Here is a 17,453-nt window from a genome sequence, read left to right as displayed (position 1 = left end):
TGTTGTGCATAGATGATGTTCATCTTTTTGCTTGCTGGGAATCTGTCATTTGATTTAACAGGATGTCTGGATTCTAGAATTACAAGGGGGTGGGATGTAATTCTTGTTTCTTCTACAAGGTATTATTTTATAACTGTCTATCGCTGACTTACACTTTTCCCTCAGACAGGATCTAATAAATAAATGCATTTATTAGATCAATAATATGAAATAGTTTAAGCAATTTAATCCATAGTTTGTCAGCTCGTTTTTCAAATGAATTGTACAGCTTGTGTGCTGTATTCAAAGTGGGGGGAAAATTCTGAAGTGCTTTACCTTGGTCTGATTCTTTACATCTCAAAAACCTGGCATTTTAAAAGACGTGTTTGTATAGGTCTTTTCTTTATCCACTGTAGGTGATATGCTATAGGAACACAGTTATATATGGTTAGCAATTACTTTTATATTGTAAAGTGTGTGTGTGTGTGTGTGTGTGCATGTCTGCATTATAGAACACTTTAAATTGAGATAAAGTTAAAATATTTTTTCTGGACAATGCTAGTTGATTTCTCTTTTCTTTCTCATAATAATTCCATCCTGCTTTGATTTAACTTTCAGTTCTTTATCCTTTAGTTATTTCAATGCTTCTTTCAAGCAAATTTAATAGCTAAAGTTACATGATGCTAAATCTCAATCTGAAGAGGGTTTTCCCTGCCCCATCTCCAACTTAATGTTAAATAATATGGGGAACAAAAATTCCCCATATTAAAATTCCACAATCACAGTCCAAAGGCACAGGGAAGAACAGAATCATAATTCATTACCATTACTAAGGGAAATACAAGCACTGTAGCACACCATATAAACATGAATGATGTAATTTTCATTTCAGACAAGGAATCCCTGCTAATTTACACTCTTTGTTTCACTTAACCCTCTGTTAAGTCCAGTCTCTGTTCCAGCGAGCATGATGTTTCCTTTCTATAACATGGATGTAAGGACTCTTCTCTATAAGCACCTGGGAATTGTGCAGCTGTACAAATATCTTGCTTGAAGTACAAGGAAAGGTTGCAAAATATTTTATTCAGCAAAATATTTTATTTATTGATAAAAAATTTCCTATGTCCCCCCCCCAAAGAATGTATTTCATGCAAAAATAGACAATAAAGTGATAAACTAATCTTTTAAAAAAGGTGGGGGGAGCTTAGGTGTTATAAAATTGAAACTTATTTATTTACAGATTACTTTGCAACACACTACCAATCGATATCTTGAAACAAATAATTGATTCTGATGGTTGTTCCAAAGTATGGGCAATTTCTATCTTCCAGTGTGTAAATTAAAAAAAATTAATTGGCAACCTGCTTAAAATGTATCATTGTGAATAGGTGAACACACACCTATAACACAATACAGGTTTTTTAAAAATGAGTTTAGAGAAACAGAGGTTGCTATGTTTTAGATCTGAAAACCATATTTACTGAAGATATCATGACTTCTTTATTAAAACATTCATCTGGAGAAATGCAACATCTCATAGAATAATGTTACTTGCTTTGAGATAGATCAAAGCAGAAATTTGTGACTGCTTGATCAAAAATAATTACAATATACTTTTATTTCTGTCTCTGATCAACACAACACGTGGAGATAGTAGAATCAGCAACTACATCATAAAAAGCCCCAAGAACTTGTAAGTAGTCACTATAATGTTAAAAGATAAAAAACTGAAAAAAATGCTATAAAACTAAAAACTGAGTTGCTATACGGCTACATAAAATTAAATTAAAATTCAAATGATGTTACATGGTGACACCTACAAAAGTAAAATAAAACCAGAGTTAAAAATTAAGCTGCAGCCGCAAGCCCATGAAACTGGAGATTAGTGACAGCAGTATAAGTTCTAGAATTTATATTTGCTTAGCCTGTCCAGATGTGGGTTTTTGAAAAGGGAGAAGTTTGAGAAGAAGTTTGTACAATCCAATACTCTGTACCAAGAATCTGAAAGTGTTGGTTCCAAAGTAGACACAAAGCATTGCATTGAAAGTGCTACAACAGATTTTGGAATGCTCACTTGGCTGTTTCTGCTTCACTTTCCCCAGATGTCTGCACACACATACGTGTGTGAAAACAACTCTTCCTTCAAAACTGCCAGCAAAGCTGTCCATACTCACAAATGCATACACAGTATGGGATAGGCTTTGAAATTTCCAAAGAATGCAGTTACTTTAACAATCCAAGAAAGAGCTTTTCATTGCAAAATATTTCTTTTAAATACTCAGCACAGCTATAAAACATCAGATTAGATCCAGCTTCTTATCATGAATTTCTTTGTTTCATTCCCAGAAAAGCTTTTATATGTAATCACAGTCATTTCTCTCCTCTCCCCCTCCCACTTTACAGGAACACATCCTTAAGTATATTCACTTCTTTGGGTGTCTTTTCGTTTGTATATACCTAAGTATGATTTTTGTCTTTTCTTTCTATTGTTACTAAAATTGGTGCCATCTTGAACTTGAATAATCACTACTATTGCAACAATTTGTGCACTTTTGAAATGATAAATAAATTCTGGGTTTTTAAGTCCTTTAATGCTAATATAGTTAGGGGATAATTAGAGGAGTAGCTATAACTGCTTTAATTTATTTAAAAATAATTTTGTGGAATACATTCAGATATTTGTACAGAACTGTAGACATTTTACAGGGAAAGCAAGACAGCTGTCAAACTTTCCAGGAATTCTAGTCCCCATCTAATATCCAGGGCAGCAACATACTAATTACAGCTGCTTTACAGTTTGTAAAGGAATCTTGGCAGGTGCACATGTAACATAAGTGCTCAGAATAGTAAAATGGTCTTAAAATAGTTGTATCAAGCTTTCAAGAATGATTTTCACAGCTCTAATGGTCATGTTGACATTACATAGAGTACACATATCATTAAAGAAAATGGCAATTGATAGTCTTCTGTAATGCCTTTTTATAAATTATTTTCAGAAGAGTAATTGCCACAAAAGAAAGAATTTCCATTATATTCATTAGCATGCTACAGATTATTAAATACTAATATTATTATGTAAATTGTATAGACACACTTGGCCTGAACAGTGTATAAACTATAACTCTTTCATTTGATTACACTTATAATAATTAATGGTCAACATGAAGTAAACAACTTCCTCATGATGGAAGGAGGGAGAAAACAAGCCAATATAAATGTGACAGAAGGAAATCTACTATAAATATTAGTCAACTTGCATATCTGAATATAAGATAATTTCTAAACTAATGTAAAAAAAGAGAATGTGGACCATGCCTGTTATAATAGAAGGGATTCAATAGGCCCATATTATAAGGGACCTTCATCCAGTTGGTTGGACATAATTTTAACAATATTTGCAATATTCAGTAGAATTTGTTCTTGAGTTCTGGTTCTCATATTTTTATTAAGTTTACAACAGCAAATATTACAGATAGTACAAGAGTTCTGAATGTCTGTCTTAAAGTGCAGAGAAATGGTCCCAAATGACTATGCTGCTCTCACCTATAAAGTTCTCAACTACTAAGATAAAGTTCCCAAGTAAGTAGTAAAGGATGTTTCAGCTTTGTGAACCTATCGTGCTCTGTGAACTAGTGTACATCAAAGGTCAGCAAAATATTTTCTAGAAATAGACAATTTGGATGGCTTTCCTTGAGGCTTTTGTCTTTGGGTGGAGCCTTTTAATAGAAGAGACAATTTAGGCTGAATAGCTAGGTGAGGCTTTTTTCAGTTTCTATGCTTCTGGGAATTTTAGAACTTTTCCTCTTAATTTCTGTGATTTAAAAACATTGTCCATTATATATCTTGCTTTCCTTCAACAAAAAGAGATCTGGAAATGTGCAATTCCCATCACAAACATCTAAGTCCAATGTAATGAGAAAACTATATATTGATCCTATTCATACCACTATATAGCCAGTTTGCCAGCAATTATTCTACTAAAAGAAATGGTGTGTGTGTGTATTGTATGTGCGTATCTGTCTATCTATATTTTCTCCATGACTTTTGAATTGGGCAATATGAACTTTAAAAGAAACATCTATTAAATTATTTCAAAATTTTAGAAAGTTGCACCAGAAATTTAAAATTATTCAAGTTTACAACAAATTATGTTCACAGCCCCAGGATAAAGTGATCTGGCTAATTTTAACACAATTTATTTTTAACTTTTTTTTAAAGAATGAGACAAAATTTCATCATGTCCATCTAGTAACATCAGTGAAAATCTCTAAATCTTTGAAGCAAAATTGGTGCTTAACTACAGGATAGTTCCCAGCTTATCACATTTAGTAAGTAGCAATAAGTTATTAGTAGTTAGAACAGGACATTTTTGTAAAACAAAGAGTTGGTACTTTTTTCTTGTTCATGTGTCCAAATTAAGCAAACTGGTTAGTAAATGATTGATAAGCTGGGATCATGAATTGAATAAGGTACAAAGATACCACATCTCCTTAGATGATCTAGGTCTGCCCTAATGGTTTTTGGGAATCTGTGCTTAGATATTTTTAGGAATTCTGAAGTATGCCTCTGATATAGTTGCAAGAACTGAAGAAATGAAAAGGTTTTTATTGTTTGTTTTTTGACTTTTCAGCTGTCAAATTAGACAAGGCAAAATATTTTTCCCTATCATTCAGATGTTCCTGGCACATAGTTAGCACAAGAATTTGTCACATATTGTATATAAGTTATGCAATCAGTATAGCACATCTCCATTTAAAACTGTGGTAATTAGACACTCCCATATTACCTTTGGGCAACACTGTAATTGCACTATGTCATCACTGGAATCACAATTAAAATAATTACTATGAAAAGGTCTTGTGCAAATGGTATTTGAATAAATATGTTTTCTCTCTCATTAGCACTGTATCATTACTGTTCATTATTTAGTTTTAAAGGAATTCTTCAGCCAATCTCCACTCATTCATTTTCTATACCACAAAATACATTACATTTAATACTTACAGCTCTTCAAGATAAGGGAAATTCTTGAAAGCATTCTCTGGTAATCTTGTTATATTGTTCATACTGATGTCCCTAAATGTTGAGAGAGAGAAATTACAATTCTGTGATAAAAATATTTTGATTAACTAAGTTAAAGTATTAAGAGAGTATTTGTAGCTCAGGGTTAAACTGTGAGCACCATGGTGTTCTCTGAGCTTGGTTGTTTTCTTGTAGCCATTCCATTACCCAACTAGATAACTCATCAGTGCTAGTAGGGAGTGGGGTTTGTTCTCCACAAGAAAATAAGCAAACCCCATTCCTACTAGCACTGATGGCGTTACCTAATTGGGTAATGAATCATCTGCAAGAAAACAACTAAGCTCAAAGAGCACTAAATTAAAATAGCTCAAAGAATACTGTAACCTGGCATAATAACGAAAATATTAAGTGGCAAACCCCAAAACCAAATAAGCAAAAATACATATTAAAAAACTGAGTATTTTGACAATTCAAAGGCCTTTTGAGTGTCAATTCCATAAATCAACTATACACAAGAGGAAGACAGTACTGGGACTTGAGAACATACACATAAAACATTCTTCTCAGGCTAATTGGAGAATTACGTATACCCATAGCATGGAATAATAACTGAGTGTTATGTGTAGGTAGCTGAGGTGGAAAAACAGAACAAAGACCAGGTGAACAGAATGAAAAATATGTCTGAGTAGAATAGGAAATAATGGTTTTGCAACAATCCATTTACATTTCTTTCTTTTTATGGCTCTTATTTTAGATATTTACTGAACAGCCTGTTAAGTTTGATAAGTATCTTTCATATACAAATTTAACAAGAAATTTAAATGTATATATTATCTTTATTCAGGTAAGAGTACTAATTTAAGTACATAGTTGTACATGCTTCACCAACTCAGAGCTATAACTCCACTGCATTTCTTTGAGTGTAGTTATCAGGACACATATGCAGACATGAATTCTGCATTTTATTAAAGCTATTTTTGTACTACTATTGAAAGCTTTTTTAAGTGAGCACCATGAATTTAAACATTCATATCAATCTCTTCCTTTAAAACAAAGTAAAAGCAAAAGCACAGAAACGAACACATTCAAAACTTAAAAAATAAGCCCTTCAAGCTGATAAGTATATAGTAAAAACATGTCTCAGCCATTTCTTTTTCCACTATGCCCATTTCTCAACTAAAGTACAATTTAATTCAACCAAACCACATTGTTCACTTCAATGAAATGGCTCCCTTGAGGAATTCAAGTTGATATGCATTCATGAAATAAGGCAAAAGAAAAAAAATGAATTCCTTTATGAATGGCAAAGATATAATATGCATGCAAACATTATTTGCTATTTTTCTGTACAAATGTTTTACAATATGTATTGTTACAACTAAAAATATTCATAGGTAACTAAAAAGAACTAGATTAAATTATGTTTTATGTAATTCTCAAATGGAGTGGAATGGAGTCTCCGTCCTAGTGAAACAAGAATAGTTATTTTTCAGTAAATACTTGTAAAAAGACGCTCTAGTCTATGAACACAAAGGCCAAAAGGTTAAGAAAACTAAGATACAATTTTAGGAGCTTTTCTATTCTTATATTAGCATATATGAAATAAATGATAGGTTCATGGTACCAGAAGGCACCCACTAAAATCACAATTAAAAAGAACAATAAAACACCCCCAAACCAATATTTACAAAGAGATTCAAAGTATGGTGATTCCACCATTACAAATGTATTGGCTAACTGATAGAAATGTGTGAAATGTCAAGCACAACCAAATTGTTTCTGCAGATGGGAGAATTTTGAATAGCAAATGTAAAAAATGCATAGGGAGGTCAGTGTGGCTTCTCAAGTATTGCTGGGTTTCAATTCCCACCATACCTGGCTATGATCATGTCAATGGGAACTAGAAGCCTATAAAATCCTGAAAAAATGATATTGGTCTACTATGAAAAAAAACCTGTAATAAAATTTTTAACACTGCTTTGTGATGAAAATATCAGTCAAGCCTCCTTAGTAAAGTATTTCATAAACAGGGTGCCAGCAGAGTTTTCCAGTCAATGTATTTTCATCCCCAGTATCACCCTAGAATGTATATCTAGATAATTATTTGCTAAGTAAACTATTATCACAACCCTGCGTGCTTTGATTTTGGGAAGGGGACTCCTCATCTGCCTGGAAGATGCTGAAGAAAGTTCTGTCACTTTCCTCTCCCATTAATATGATAGTGTTGACAACTGCTAAGAAAGATGTGCTGGCTCTTCTTGTTGAAATTAGAGAAGATATAAACACCACTAAAGACTCTGTTAATCTATTCAGTGTGTTTCTGAATGGATGTTGCCATGATCAGAGTAACTCAGCTGGAAGAGTGTGGAAGTCAGTTAATATAACTGATGTATTAAATGATGGTAAAAATATTTTTTAAAAATGCAATAAATTTATTAAAGAGGTTTCGATAACTTTGATAACAGTCTAGCCTACCTTCCTTGGATTTTCCAGTGGTCTCTTCTAATCTAATCATTAACCAGGTCTGATTCTGGTTGCTGCTGTTTTTTAATCATCCAATTTACTGAATTACTGCCATCTGCTATGATGGATATTTACAGAGTATATTAAAAAGTTATATCTCCTACAGGTTTGTTATGAAAAGCTCTAGGCTATCAGATGGCTTTTCTTAGTAGTACTTGATATTCTTCTAAATTTTATGTAACTTACCCTCTTTGTTATTGAAGAACAAGAAAGTCCTTTTCCTGCATACCTGGAAATCATCATTCCAAAACTACCCCTCTCTTTTTTTGAAGCTTATTTTTAAATACTAAAAATATTAAATCTTGAGATTCAACCAATGTTTTTAGAGAAGCATACCAGATCATATTAAAAGTGGGGTTTTTAGAAATAGCTTTATTGGAAGTTATGACTGACATATTTCTAGAATTTCTGGTTTCATGCTTGCTCCTTTTTAGAAAAGGATTTCATTATGTCAAAATAATCTGACAGTTTTAAATTCACTGTTTCTAAAATGTAGCATTACATTACAAATACTTGAGTGGTTTATGTTTTATTTGCTTTTATATTGAATAGGGATTCCAGTTAACCAAGGTGAAGCATTGGCAAGATTGATTTCGTGTTACAAACCTGGGAAAGTGCCAAGGATGCTCAAAGGAAGTTGCCACCAAAAAGACTAAGTTGCAGTGTGAAAAGGGTTGGGAATGCAAGACTATACTTGAAAAGACATGTGTGATACCCATACCTAAATAATTCCACACCCTGGACTGAGGGTTTTTTAAAGATTTGTTTTAATTAAAAGAAAATTAACAGAGTAATTGGTAAGTTGCAAGTGAAGCCTCTGCAAATCTATCTTTATTTTAACATTTTAAGAATGTATGTGGTTCCTTTGTAGAGTGCAAAGGCATTATTTTAAAAAAAGTGTCACCATTTGCTGATAAAAGCAGGGAGAACAACTTAAAAGAGATTAGTTTCTGGTGTAGACATATTAATGTGTACTATGTGTTTTTATTTAGTGTATGTGTTAATCTAGTTTATCGGAAAATGCTCCATTTGCTGGTTCTTATTTCTCTCAGTATATGAAATTGGTATTTTGTTTTGTTCTGTGAGAAGCAAATATTTGATATTCAGAACTTAAACCTAAATATACATTTTGCATGTAACTTCTTGGCTAGGTATTTCTCTCTGAGCCTTGTCATTTTTATTTTATGAAATAGAATCTTCAGCAGAAATTTGAAAATTCAAATATGGTTTGTGTTTTGGAATTCATATTTTATCTCCATTTTGTTCCTAGTTTCTTGGGCAAATTAAACTTATTTTAGACTTTTTAGTTTGATTCAAATGTTTAGTTTGATTCAAATTCAATTGATTCATTTATATAGCAAAATTAGGGGTGGTTCAGAAGGTGAAAGCACTAATACTTGAGTAAAACAATAAAAAGACATATTTCCAGAACAAGAAAAAGAAGAAAAACATCAGATACTATTTTGTATATTGGAATACATTCCTAAAATATTTTTTACAAAAGTGATTAAATACTAATTGTAACAACTGCTTGCTACAGGTGGTCCTTGCTTAATGATGATTTGTTAAGTGACCACTCAAATTTGTGATGACATTGAATGAATACAAAATCAATGGGCAAGCTGCAGGAAAAGTCACAATTTATGATCACATGATGCTTTGCTTAACAGCAGCAGCAAAAAGGATAATAAAACTGGATGTGATGCTTTGCTTAATGACAGTTTTTCTGTTCTCTACTGTAGTTGTAACTTGAAGTTTAGCTCTATAATCATAAAGGGTGCATACAAAATGAAAACAAAGCCCCCAAAAGCATTATGTTCCATTGGAATGTGAGAGATCTTAAATGTTCTGATGGAAAGGCTCAAGAGAGTAGTTTTGTTTCATGTTCAGCACATACAAAATTTTCCCTAAAAATTGTCCTGTTAATGGTTGTAGAGAAAGCCTGAACCCCACCCAAATGCTTAGGCTAAAGAAGCTAAGAATCAGATGGCAGTTCATTAATAAATAATGGAGAAATCTTAATCTACATTTTATGATTGGATTGTTGTGTGAGATCTTAGATTTATATACCACTTCACAGTGCTTTATAGTCCTCTGTAAGCAGTTTACAGAGTCAACATATGGCTCCCAACAATCTGGGTCCTCATTTCACCAACCTTTGGGAGGATGGACATCTGAGTCAATCTTGAGCTGGTGAGAATCCAACTGCAAAACTGCTGAGAAGAATTATGTTGCAGTACTGCATTCTAACCACTGTTATTATTCCTCTCCTACAGCCAGAAATCTTGCTATAAACTAAAGCAATTACTTACATTACTATAAATATTCTCTGAAAATTCCTGGAGCAGAATTTTCTTACCTCTCTTTCTCCCAATCAAGCTAAGCTTGACTAAGCTATCCAGCTTCACTGTTTTTTTGCACTCTGGAAAGCAGCCCTTTCCTTCTGGGAATCTATATTACATTCCACCACATCTGAGTTTAAATAAATTCTAGGCATTTGTCTTAAAATGAATGTTTATATGAAAGAGTTTTGACTTTTTCAAAACTTCAGACTTTTTCACCAAGTTGCATAATTATACAGATAGTGAAATGTATATTGCTTTTCAAAATAGACATATTTAAGAATATGAATTCAGAATTCTTATTGCAGTTTCTATTATTAGGGATCTAATCAAAAGTTAAACAGAGCAAAGTTGTGTTAGTTTTATAACTTCAGATTTATTAAATTTGTACACATATGCATATTTTTTCCTTTTGGCTCTCTAGAACAAGTGCCGACAATTAAGACTTTGTCTAGCCAGAATTTGGACTGTTAGTGAACAGGTGCATTATGTTATCTACGTTTCCACTTAAATGAGTGTGAAGACTTGAGATCATTTGGGGGGGAAATGACAAAATTAAGTAGAAAATCTTGCTTGACTGATTTGGTATGGAAAATCCATGAAATCAAGCCAGGACATTAGGGAGGAAAAACAGATGCATTTACATATTTGAGGTTTGAGGATTTATACCACATTCCAAAACTTTTCAGTAAAATAGGCAGCCTTTCCACCATGCTTATTTTGAAATATAGGAACCACTTCTTCAATACATAAAGTTCCTCTTAAAAAAGTATGGAATACATCCAGGTAAAATGTCATGTTAGGAGTTGCAGACTTCCAGATGAAAACATGCCTGGCTAGCACATCTCAGCAAAACAGCAGAGATAATATAGAGGTGAAGACAGACAGTCAGGCTATATGCCTGAACTAACAGAGCTTCTCAGAAAAAAGATAAGCCATGAGATCGTCCACCGAAGCCATACAAAGAAAACATCTTATGCTCATAATAGCTTAAGTGAAAGCTCCTTAAGAGACACTGGGTGTGCCCTATCCACTTTCTAAAGCAGTTTAAATGGAGCAAAATTAAAGTGCAGAGACCTTCAGAGTATCACAGCACCTAAAGCCATCTGGAGGAATGTACTTTCCATCCGAAAAAAAATTAAAAGAAAGAAACTAATTACAAAGAATTTTTTTTAATTAAATGCAAAGTATTTTGGAATGAAAAATTTAAAAACAGAATAAAGGGACAGTTAAATCTAGAATATTACCTCATTTGATTTTTTTTAATTAAAGAAAATATCCACACTCTCTCATTTACCCACTCACCCCCATTTCCCCCCCCCAAAACACACACACATCCATCCATCTGTCCAAAACAAGATTGTTTAAATTTGTTAAGTAAGCTGAATGGCTGACCTTGTTAAACAAAGAGATAAGTAGAAAAAGAAGGGAAACATGAAATTCTGAGGCTGACAGGTAATTATGAAGTATGGAGTGCTCAAAAGCAGGGGTCCCAAACCGCCGGTCCACGCGGTACCGGTCCGCGGAACAAGTCTTACCGGGCGCTGGTTGCTGGCGCCGCCATCTTTTTGATAAAAAGTGCTTCCGGTGAGCTTTTCCGGGTAGAAAGCTCACGGAAGCACTTTTTCATCAAAAAGATGGCGGCGCTCGCTTCGGTGAGCTTTTCCGGGTAGAAAGCCATTTCTACCCGAAAAAGCTCACTGAGGCTGGCGCATCTTGCGCTCCAGGTCACGGAAGCACTTTTTCGTCAAAAAGATGGCGGCGCCCAGTTGATGCCGGTACCGGGCCGCGGCGCCCAGCTGATGCCGGTACCGGGCCGCGGCATAAAAAAGTTTGGGGATCACTGCTCAAAAGGACTAATGCACATGGGGAAAAAACTTATCTCTTATTTTTTACTCTCTTTTTATGAATTAAAATTTCAAATTAAAAGTTATTACTAAATGGAATCAAAGTTATAGAAGGGAGGGGATGTTTCCTAAGCAGGGTGTTGGACTAGAAGACTTTCAAGGTCCTTTCCAACTCTGTTATTCTATTCCAGGGGTCTTCAAACTTAGCAAGTTTAAGACTTGTGGACTTCAACTCCCAGAATTCCTCCTCCTGTTAGCTCAGGAATTCTGGGAGTTGAAGTCCACAAGTCTTAAACTTGCCAAATTTGAAGACCCTTGTTCTATTCTGTTGTTGGACAACTCCAGAAGAATATATGACATTTATACATTTAAATTGTAGCAAAGAAAACTATTTTATTGGCCAGATTATGTGTATAAAATGTAGATATGATGAAGTACCCACAATGGAAGATAAAAGACATAATACAATGTCTTGTTTTGCTTTTGAAATATATATCTAACTTTTTAATTATATAAATAAGCTCTCAATTATCAATTCTACATGTAAGCTACATTAGAGCATTCTGGAGTCAATATTTAGGGATTTTGTAAACATACTTTTAAACATATGTCATGTCTACAATCAAAAGTTACATAAATTTAACATGTGTAATCCTCATTCAGACATGATGTTGAATAATCCTCATTCAGACGTGATGTTGAATTCAATGGGACTTATTCCTACATAAGTGGGAACAAAAATCCAACAAAGAAAATCTAGATTACATCATAATTGCCTTTAAAAAAACCAGAATACCTAACAGGTACTCTCCATTCCTATTTTCTGAATTTTAAATATCTTAACATGCCTTCTGTTTCACTTATTTTGGTCCTCCTTTACCCATACCCAGTGTTTAGAATGCAACATGAGCCTCACATTTCAGAATAAGCCTGACATTTGGAAAGCTAATATTTAAGAAGTGCAATAAAACTGGAATAAAATCAAAAATATAAACATAGCTTAGGTTGTAACTATGCCAATTAGAATAGGATATTTTAAGCTCACTAACTACATAAATGCTAGGAACATAAATAGTGACCTGCTGGATCAGTTCCTTGGCTGCTAACCTTATTGAGAAGTCTTTGATTAGGAAATTTGTCAAAGCCTTTTTAAAAATCTAAGTAGATGATGTCCATTGGTTCTGTGTAGTTTATGAACCCTAAAACATTCTGGTAGGTTAGTTAAAAATTTGCAACATGTCCCTACGCTTGGCTTCTGTAGCTGAAAACTGAAAAGTGGTCAATGTAACTCCAATTTTTAATAAGGCTGATGGTGAGATCTAACAATTTAATAATTTAACAATTTAATAATAAAAATATCTCTACCAATGACCTCCCAGACTCCTGCACATGTTTTAAATGTCTTGAAACCATCGATGAAAGCAAAATTTACATCAAATGCTGCCTATGCGATAATCTAACTCACCCTGCCTGCTTAAACGCGAACAAAAACCTAGCTGATATGGTTAAAAATTCAGATACATTGTTTTTGCTATGTCCATCATGTTCTCCTAAGCTAAACAAACTGAGTACCCTACCTGACAAGAGTTGAAAGCATAGAATCACTCATTCACTCAATAGAAGAACGCTTAGCAACATGTTTTGAAACAACTATACAAGCAAGCATAATTTCTCTTGAAAAAAAAAAAATACGGCACAGATAAGTACCTATCAGCTCAAAATCAAATCCCACAACAACCACAACCACTACCTCAACTACAATTACAACCAACCAAAAATAAACACCAAACCACAGCCACAAAAAATTACTATCCCTTCAAATAATTCCACAAATAATATCTCCTTACTCATCAGAGACACCATGGAACGTGAACAGAAATGTCCAAATGCCATCTTATTTCGTCTCGAAGACACCAACGAATCAGATAACATCACCAAAGTTCATGATATCATAAGCAACTCAAATACAACAAACATCTCTCCTGAAGATATCATTGAAATAACCAGAGATGGCCATGGATACAAATACAATGACAGCTCTGTGGCCCCAAGATTTTGTAGAGTTGTATGCAAAAATGAGTCCAGCAAACGTATATTTATTCATACAATAAATGCCATTGCAAAAGCCAATCCGAACCACAAAAAACTTCGCTCAAGACCAGACTTATCCATACTGCAAAGAATCTCCACGCAGAACTCAAAAACCGTCTAGACAATGGAGAAAAGGATCTATAGACTACAGAGCTGATTGCATCAAAAGAAAGTCACACAACCCACAACTCCACATCCAACCCCACCCCATACAATCGAACATCACTCAAAACTAGGCATGCACGCCCCTAACTACCTCTATTCCAACCACAACTGGCCTTAAATGCAAGCTACTCAATGCAAGAAGCCTTGTAAATAAAATACCTGAATTTCTCTTCTTACTAAATACGGCTAAATTCAACATTATATTTGTCTGTGACACATGGCTCAACGCATCTCTCCCTGACTCCATTAGCACAGTAAGAGACTATCATGTTTACCGATCAGATCGTGAAATCCGTAGAGGAGGTGGTGTTGCTATCTTCTATAAAAAGTCCCTACCTCTAAAAAACATCCAAGTTACCCAGAAGCTTGCTATTCCTGAGACCATCACCTGTGAACTGTCCTTAAATATCACATTTCGGTTCTTACTATGTTACAGAGCCCCTGATTATGACATCAAACATGCAAACAAGCTAAATACACTACTAACATGGGCAGCATCCTGCCCACATGCATATATCTTTCTTGGTGACTTCAATCTACCTCATATTAACTGGACCCTTAATGAATGTACAACTGAACCCACACATGCAACCTTCTACAATGCAGTAACAAATCTGGGACTAGAACGACTAGTAACCAACAACACTAGACTTAACAACTGCCTCGATCTCATCTTCTGCAATAGTTTGAATTCAATTTACGGAATACCAATTAAAGAACCCTTTTCCAACAGTGACCACCCACATGAATGACTTTTGTCTCAACATACGTCCACACAAAAATCATCACAATGACGGAATCCCCAATTATAACTTCAAAAAAGGCAACTATGATCTTATAAACAACGATCTCTCATTCCTTGATTGGCAATTTCTATTCTCTGGATGCAATACTGCTGAAGACCATTCCAACATATTTTTACTTGAAGTCAAAAGAGTCATCAAACTATATGTACCATTAACAACTCCCAAAACCAGAAACAACAAATTACCCAAAACAATAAGGAAGCTTCAATAAAAAAAAAATATCACTTTGGCGGAAAAACAAATCTGGTCACGTTGCCAACTTCAAAAGCCGATACAAAAATTTATGCCACCACATAAAAACTTAATGCACCAATTATCACATCAAACAAGAAGAAAACCTTCTACGCACCAATTCCACCCGTGCTTTCTACAATCCTCCACTTAAAAACAAACAACCTACTCTCTAATAAACAATTTGGTTTTAGGAAAAAGCTATCATGTAATCTGCAACTCTTACACTGCAAAACCATATGGACTACACAACTCAATCAGGGCAAAACAATAGACGCAATCTACATAGACTTCTGTAAAACCTTTGATTCAGTGGTACACAACAAACTACTCCTAAAACTAAAATCTTATGGTATCTCTGGACACCTGCATTACTGGATAGAAGCATTCCTGTCAAACAGACAACAAATGGTCAAAATTGGGAGCTTCCTATCAAATTCTGTACCTGTCAATGGTGGTGTCCCCCAAGGCTGTGTTCTAGGACCAACTCTCTTCATACTCTACATAAATGACCTCTGTGATCATATCAAGAGCAACTGTGTTCTCTTCGCTGATGATGTAAAGCTATTCAACACCACAGACAATACTGCTACCCTTCAAAAAGACCTTGACTATGTATCAGAATGGTCAAACAAATGGCAACTTCAAATCTCAACAAATAAATGCTCTGTCCTACATATTGGCAAAAAAAATCAGAAAATAAAATACAGGCTATATTTTAAAATATATACCTGTATAAAATACAGGACCAACGCCCGTTCTCCCCTGAGCTGTTCAGAGCATCCAGTAGTGGGACATACCAAAGCTTGGCCTGTCCTATGGGAGGGACCCCATCTGGATCTATGTTCCCTCTTGGTCCTTGAGGACCCGTTGTAACACTTTCCTACCAAATGAGGCCTCCGCAGAGGCAAAGACATCAATTTTATAGTGTCTGATGAAGGATGATGGATAAGCCGAAGTTGCTGCCCTACAAATTTCTTCTATTAGTGCTTGCGTGGCCCATACTGCCGATGTTGCTGCACTGCTTGTGGAATGCGCCGTTATGCCTCTGGGCATTGGAAGTGATTGAGCCTCATATGTCTTAGCAATCATGGTTCTTAACCACCTGCCAATTGTCGAAAATGAAACTTTGCGTCCTTGGGTGGTAGATTGAAATGAAACAAAAAGAGCTTCCGTTTTCCTAAATCCAACTGTGCAATCTAAATAAATGTGTAAGGCGTGCCTCACGTCAAGCTGATGCCATTGGTATTCAAGTCTGTGAGATGGTCTTGGGCAAAAGTTCAGGAGCACCAACTCCTGCGCCCTGTGGAAAGCGGAATTAATTTTGGGCAAACATTGGATCTGGACGAAGGACAACCCTATCATGATGAAATATACAGAGGTCCTTTCTGACAGACAAGGTGGTTAGCTCGTAGATTCGTCTTGCTGACGTAATAGCTATCAAAAACACCATTTTGTATCATTAGGAAATGGAGACTCGTCGTCTTCAGGTGCTCAAAGGGTCTCTTCGTGAGGGCAGAGAGGACCTTGTCAAGATCCCAAGTTGGGTAGCGGTGTATCACTGGGGGCTGTAATTTTGTGGCTCCACGAATGAAACTACGAATGCGTGGATTATGGGAAATGGAGCACAGATCACCCCAGGAGACGACCGAAGCTAAGGCTGCCACCTGTCTTCGCAAGATGTTGGGCGAAAGTCCCCTGTCCAGACCATCTTGTAAGAACTCCAATATTTGTGCCACTGATGTAGAAGTGGGGTCAATACTGGATTTAGTGCACCATCGACAGAATATATTCCAGGTGACATTGTCAATGCAATTTGTTGATGGGCGCCTGGCCGCTTGGATGGTGGAGATAAACCTATTGGAAATTTTCTCGCCCTTCAGACATCTTAGCTCAATCTACATATGGCATGGTGGAGCACTGAGGATCTGGGTGTTGAACAGGACCCTGAGATAGAGCAACTCTGCCCGGTGGAATTCTCCATAGTTCCGCTAGTGACAGATCCCCGAAATCTGCGAACCACAGTCTTCTGGGCCAGTATGGTGCTACTAACAACAGCTCCGCTTTCTCCTCCAGAAGCTTTTGGATCACCCTGGGGATCATTGGAAGAGGGGGAAACACGTACAGGAGACCTGGGGGCCAACAGCAATGAAGGGCATTGATATTCTCTGCTCCTTGAGTTGGGTACCTTGAGTTGAATCTCAGGAGTTGGGTGTTGAGAGGTGAGGCGAATAAGTCGATCACCGGTTGCCTGAACCTCAGGACTGCTTCCTGGAACAGTGTTGGGTGTAGATGCCATTCTGACTGATTGACCATGGAGAGCAGGTTCCTCTCCGCCCAAAGGCACGACTTCTCCGCCTCTCTCATGAGTTGTCACGAGTGTCTGTTTGTTTATATGAGGCTTCGTTGTAACCTTGTCTGTTAGAATCAGGACCTGCTTGGACCGA

General features: G+C 35.6%; 1 protein-coding gene across 2 annotated transcripts in view; it reads right to left on the bottom strand.

The window, feature by feature from the left end:
• LGR4 (leucine rich repeat containing G protein-coupled receptor 4) overlaps positions 1 to 17,453 on the bottom strand; it is a 72,220-nt gene that overhangs the window by 28,152 nt on the left and 26,615 nt on the right. For both annotated transcript variants that reach the window (XM_026664769.2, XM_026664770.2), the window contains exon 2: positions 4,984 to 5,055. In XM_026664769.2, the coding sequence (XP_026520554.1) occupies positions 4,984 to 5,055 (72 nt within the window). The remainder of the gene's footprint in view (positions 1 to 4,983; positions 5,056 to 17,453) is intronic.

The sequence above is a fragment of the Notechis scutatus genome, chromosome 1 (assembly GCF_049901735.1).
Source record: "Notechis scutatus isolate UNSWTSFEM ecotype Mainland chromosome 1, rNotScu1.2, whole genome shotgun sequence".
Classification (NCBI taxonomy): Eukaryota; Metazoa; Chordata; class Lepidosauria; order Squamata; family Elapidae; genus Notechis; species Notechis scutatus.
Note: the sequence above shows the minus strand (reverse complement) of the source record. Positions and strands in the feature narration are given on the sequence as shown.